At 33.6% G+C, this 5191-nt stretch overlaps 1 protein-coding gene across 2 annotated transcripts in view; it reads left to right on the forward strand.

Annotated features, from left to right (window-relative positions):
* The first annotated feature begins 854 nt into the window (after positions 1–854).
* The window catches only part of LOAG_18619, a 6226-nt gene continuing 1889 nt past the window's right edge, over positions 855–5191 (forward strand). The window contains exons 1-9 of one of the 2 annotated variants that reach the window (XM_020451283.1): positions 855–937; positions 2026–2172; positions 2411–2483; positions 2664–2869; positions 2986–3038; positions 3326–3512; positions 3837–4037; positions 4223–4386; positions 4658–4823. In XM_020451283.1, coding sequence (XP_020304949.1) covers positions 2071–2172; positions 2411–2483; positions 2664–2869; positions 2986–3038; positions 3326–3512; positions 3837–4037; positions 4223–4386; positions 4658–4823 — 1152 coding nt within the window. In that variant the 5' untranslated portion in view covers positions 855–937; positions 2026–2070. Of the gene's footprint in view, positions 938–1141; positions 1248–2025; positions 2173–2410; positions 2484–2663; positions 2870–2985; positions 3039–3325; positions 3513–3836; positions 4038–4222; positions 4387–4657; positions 4824–5191 lie in introns of those variants that run through there. The other variant, XM_020451282.1, reaches the window with a different exon arrangement.

A 5191-nucleotide genomic window follows, 5' to 3' on the forward strand; every position in this document is an offset into this window, starting at 1 on the left:
GTTTATCAGCTAATAAACGTGATACCATCGTTAATAGAGTCGTAATTTTGATGCTCCATCCAATCATTCACTCCAATGTTATTCAGATTTACAGTAACTAAACAAATTACAATACGAAACTGCTGATGATGATGATCAGTTACTGTACTGACTTATAGGTAGTTAAGATATGATATAGTGGGAGTAATAATGTGGTTATAATTAAATGATTTCTGTTTCATGTTTTTTTAGTAAAGGAAATTACTGAAGTAGAATAAATAAAAGTTGAAAGTTATATCAAATATGCAGATGAAAAAATTAAAGTTTTTTTTTTTTGTAAGAATTGCAAGACATTACTTTGGTATCACTTTTCAAAGTATTAAATATTTTACTTGCTAACAGAACACTTGCCCCATTCTTCACATACACACTTACTTCTACACAAGATCAAAGTACAGAATCGCCGTTATGAGGCATTCTTACTCATACTTTAATCTCACTATGTTGATAATATTTTCATATTGTATATGGAAGAACAGACTGTTTTAATTATGGTAATATTTCTTAACTTGTAAGCAATAGCAAATTCCACCTCAAAAGGAATTACCGAGTGAAAAGACAATTCATAATTATGAGGAAAACAAAGAAAAAGGGGAAATGGAATACTGTTAATAGATTTGAACTATCCTACAAAATTTGATGGAATGTTTCTTGATTTCCTTTTCAAAATAAGAATAAATTTAAGGTTATCTGCCGTATCTGGTAAAAATATCTTCCCCGACAATTAGCTCCAGCCTTTCCCTATTACCCTCTTTCCTGTCTTCCCCTTCTTCCTCTTCTGTTCAGACGCCTTGAGACAGAAAGGTTCATAGTGTCTCGATGGCAGCTATCAATAATTATTAAATCGCACGTCGTCGATTATCTTATTCCCTCTTTCGCCTTTTACTTCCCTCATCAGGTCTAGCTTTCTTTCTTCTAACCACAGATTGTTGAGTCATACTGGGCACTTTTCTGTACCTGGAATTTTTATGGTGATATAGGCAAAGTAACTTTCTGATATTTGGACTAAGCCTAATGCTGAAATAATTCATGTGGTTTTGTTCTTCATAATCAGTCATTTTGTCGCATTCTGAACCAGTAAGATCTTTTAGTAACTTCTACTGTTCTAGGCTAATTAGACTCACATCATCGTGGTATTGTGGTATCGTATCTCTCTGAAAATAAGACTGCTATTGATTTTTGTTCCAAAAGACGCATTAGATTTTCAGGTAGTTTATTTTTCATTTTCAGATATGTTTGTTTGTGTGATAAGATTTACACTTCAGATACATTCATATCATATTCTAGAATGTCGTCATAGTTCTTTAAAACCGAATTTCCGGCTTAAATCTTTTGCTTTTTCATTGTCTATAGAACTGAAATTTCATATGTCCAGTAGTTAAGCTATCCGTAAATGAGCACTTGTTCTAGTGCAATTGTCAGTGATTTTATCCTATGAATTCTTCAGTAAAATAAAGGTAGGCTTCATAGATAGGCTTCTCGCTGACTTCTCTTCATTGTATTTTCAATGTAGTTAGCGATTTTCATGCCCAAATGATCCTTAAATGGATTATTGCTGTATAAAAACCTAAAAATAAACAGTCATTCTTGAGGAACCATTATTTGATTTCTTTTTCTGTCTGCAAGAAATGTCGCTATCTCTTTAGCTCGTTGGAGTAGGCTTTCCCGTTAGATCTATTTCCGACGATTAACAGACATCTTTGGTTGTCTTGAGAAACAACTGGTAGAATTAGATAGACTTATTTCTGCTGACAATCATAGCTGCAACTTTTATTGAGGTGCAGACAACCTGAAAAATCTTGGTAGAGTTGCTTACCCATTAGATCTTATTTCCGAAGACATATGCGGTAATCGAATACTTGAATTCAGATATGGCTCAGAATGTTTCCCTAAATTTTTCCTTTCATATATGCTTGTAACTAGAACAAAATTCTGCTAAGAAATTGGGCAAGTAAGTGTTGGTCTTACTTACACAGATACTTTCAGCTGTTTGATTGACAGGAAATACAGTGAACAGAAAATACAGTAAAAATGATACGTGCAGGTGGCGCTACACCAATTATTGTACTTAGTCAAAATACGACCAGAGAAAGTGGCCATCAAGTACAAGCTGGTAATATTGCCGCTGCGAAGGTATCGATTCTTACCATCAACATTATTGATCCTTAACATTATCATCTAACAGTTACATGACATGTAATTATAATATTGTAATACCTCTCAGCAGGGCTTTCTTAGGGCATTGTAGTTTTGATCTTGTTTAACCACATTCATCGGAATGGTTCATCCTTTGCAACTGTGATGAACAAATTATTGAGCTGTGAAGCTGGCATAAAGAGGATCACTCACTGTTGTAATTCTCGTGTTTCAGACTATTGCTGATGTCATTCGTACAAGTTTGGGTCCTCGTGCTATGCTAAAAATGCTGATGGATCCAATGGGAGGTATACATTTGTTTAATTCGAAAGAAAACATCGATTAAATTTCTATGTTATGTTTACATGTCTTATCGACTAACCAATAAGCAACAGCTAATATTTGGCAACATCTGGCATGCAGATATAAAAAGTATTTTCTAAGCATTTTGATTATTGGGAGTTTACTTATTTATCAAACAATTGCAGGTATAGTTATTACCAATGATGGTAATGCTATTTTACGTGAAATTACGGTGAAACATCCAGCGGCAAAGTCAATCATCGAAATAGCTCGTACACAGGATGAGGAAACTGGTGATGGTACTACCTCGGTTATAGTACTTGCTGGTGAAGTGATGTCGCAAGCACAGCAATTTTTAGATCAGAACATCCATCCGACTATTATTATTCAGGTGAGTCGTACCAGTTTCGAAACACTTTTTCACAATTTAGTTAAATATTAATTGAAAATTAAGTTTTCAAGTTTTTTTTAATACTAGAATTGCATGCAAAACTAATTTACATTCAGGCTTATCGGATGGCTCTAGAAGATATGATCGTGCTCGCTGAGGAAAAATTCAGGTTACTTATATACAATCAAAAATTTGACTGAAATGCAAAATTCAGATGTGCTCTCAGTTAATATGATTAAATTTAAAGTGCGTATTTGCGCCCAGTATTTTATTAAGCTATGATGTATATGTGTTTTAAGGCTCTGAAATTTCTACTCTTACTTTTCCTGACAGATGGATTTGTGCTGGATCCTGCTAAAAATAGATCCCCCGTAACTCTATGGATTATTTGGGATTTTTCAAATAAAGTTCACTCTTGTAATTTTAAATTGCTTCACACATGTGATTACCTTTCAGCAAGCAGATTGATGTAAACAATGATGATGAAGTTACTTCTGTTATTAAATCATGCTTGGGTACAAAAATGTTGTCGAAATGGATGGATTTAGCTGTTAAAATGGCTTTAAATGCTGTTAAAACTATTAGAATTATCGAGCATGGCCATCAGGAAATTGATATCAAGCGTTATTGTCGTATTGAAAAAGTATTCATATTATTTTCTCACATAGAATATTCAAAATTTTTTAAAATTTCCATCAATCTCAAGTTGTGGCAATACGTTGTTAATATTCATGCTTAAATAGCACCGACTATTATATGTTGTTGTTGTTTCTCAAAAATTATTGTATGAGCTAACTAGAAATAGCAAAAACTATGTTTATAGTTACTGCTTGAGTAAGAAAAGTAGTAATACTTTCTGCGCTGATCATATTTTCATCATCATATATTGCTCAACAGCAGGAATAATCAGGTAATCAAAAATAAATAATTCTTCGATTCAAGCTGATTCATACTTGTCAATTTCTAGATACCAGGTGGACGAATTGAAGATTCACAAGTGATAAAAGGCGTAGTGTTAAATAAAGATGTGACGCATGCAAAAATGTTACGTCGGAAGGAAAAACCACGTGTTGTACTTCTTGACTGCAATCTTGAATATAAAAAGGGCGAAAGTCAGATGGCGCTAGAAATCATGAAAGAAGAAGACTTCAGCAAAGTTTTAGAACAAGTATGTTCTCATTTTATTCATCTTATGTTTTAGGATACTAGAAGTCGTTCTTTTTACTGCAACAATTAGTAAAATGCTCCAAGAAATATTTTTGAAAGGACTGGTTCAGGTGAAAAAAGCATTAAAATAAAAGTTCCCTTTAAAGCATTAAAATTAAATTTGTATTAAAAAAAGACACTTTTAAGGAAGAAGATGCAATCAAGAAAATGTGTGACGATATAATAGCCGTGAAACCGGATGTTGTTTTCACAGAGAAAGGTGTTTCTGATTTAGCTCAACATTTCCTTCTGAAGGCGGGCGTAACAGCCATTAGACGCTTGAAGAAAACTGAGAACAACAGATTGGCTCGGTATGATTTTTAGTGAATGGAATGGTCATATTATGATATTTTGATCGTATTACGATATGGTGTTTTAATGAAAAAGATGGTCATATTTTTCAACTTTAAATATTTACATTGTATAATTTCGGTCAGTTATCTTCTATAAAAACTAAAGGAAGGGGCGATAGAGGTGACAGAGATGAAATATTCTAACATGGCAGAAGATTGAAAATCTCGCATTCTCAATTTTTGGAAGTGTCAAACTTTATGTTTCTTGACAGCGACTACTTCATTGCAGTGTTACTGGAGCTACGATTGTTAATGATACGCAGGATCTTCGTGAAGAAGATGTCGGTACGCATGCTGATTTATTTGAAATTAAAAAAATTGGTGACGAATACTACACCTATGTTACTTCCGAAAAAGCCACTGCTGTAACCGTGGTTTTGCGAGGTCCAAGCAAGGTGATGTTAAAAGTTATATAAACTTAAAAAAACGAGTTCACGGAATTTTTTTTTATCCGAGGATCTCATCTTCCGGATTTCGTTTGAACTATAAAATCTCCTCCTGTTAGGAAATAACGATCATTTATCCCGTGAATTTTTCATTCATATGAGGCATTCATATTTTGCCTTTCGAACAAGAAACGTTTTTTGATTCATCTCAAAGTGTTATCTTTGGAAACCATGTGGTTGGGCTTTACTGTTTTAATGCAAACTCATAATAAATGTTCTGGATTAGCAGTGCTGATTTTTTGACTTACGAAATTCAGGCAGTCACAGTGATACCAATCTAAATACTCACTGCGATATTCTCAGGTACTGGCATATTA

Source organism: Loa loa (genome assembly GCF_000183805.2).
Source record: "Loa loa unplaced genomic scaffold supercont3.403, whole genome shotgun sequence".
NCBI classification, from domain to species: Eukaryota; Metazoa; Nematoda; class Chromadorea; order Rhabditida; family Onchocercidae; genus Loa; species Loa loa.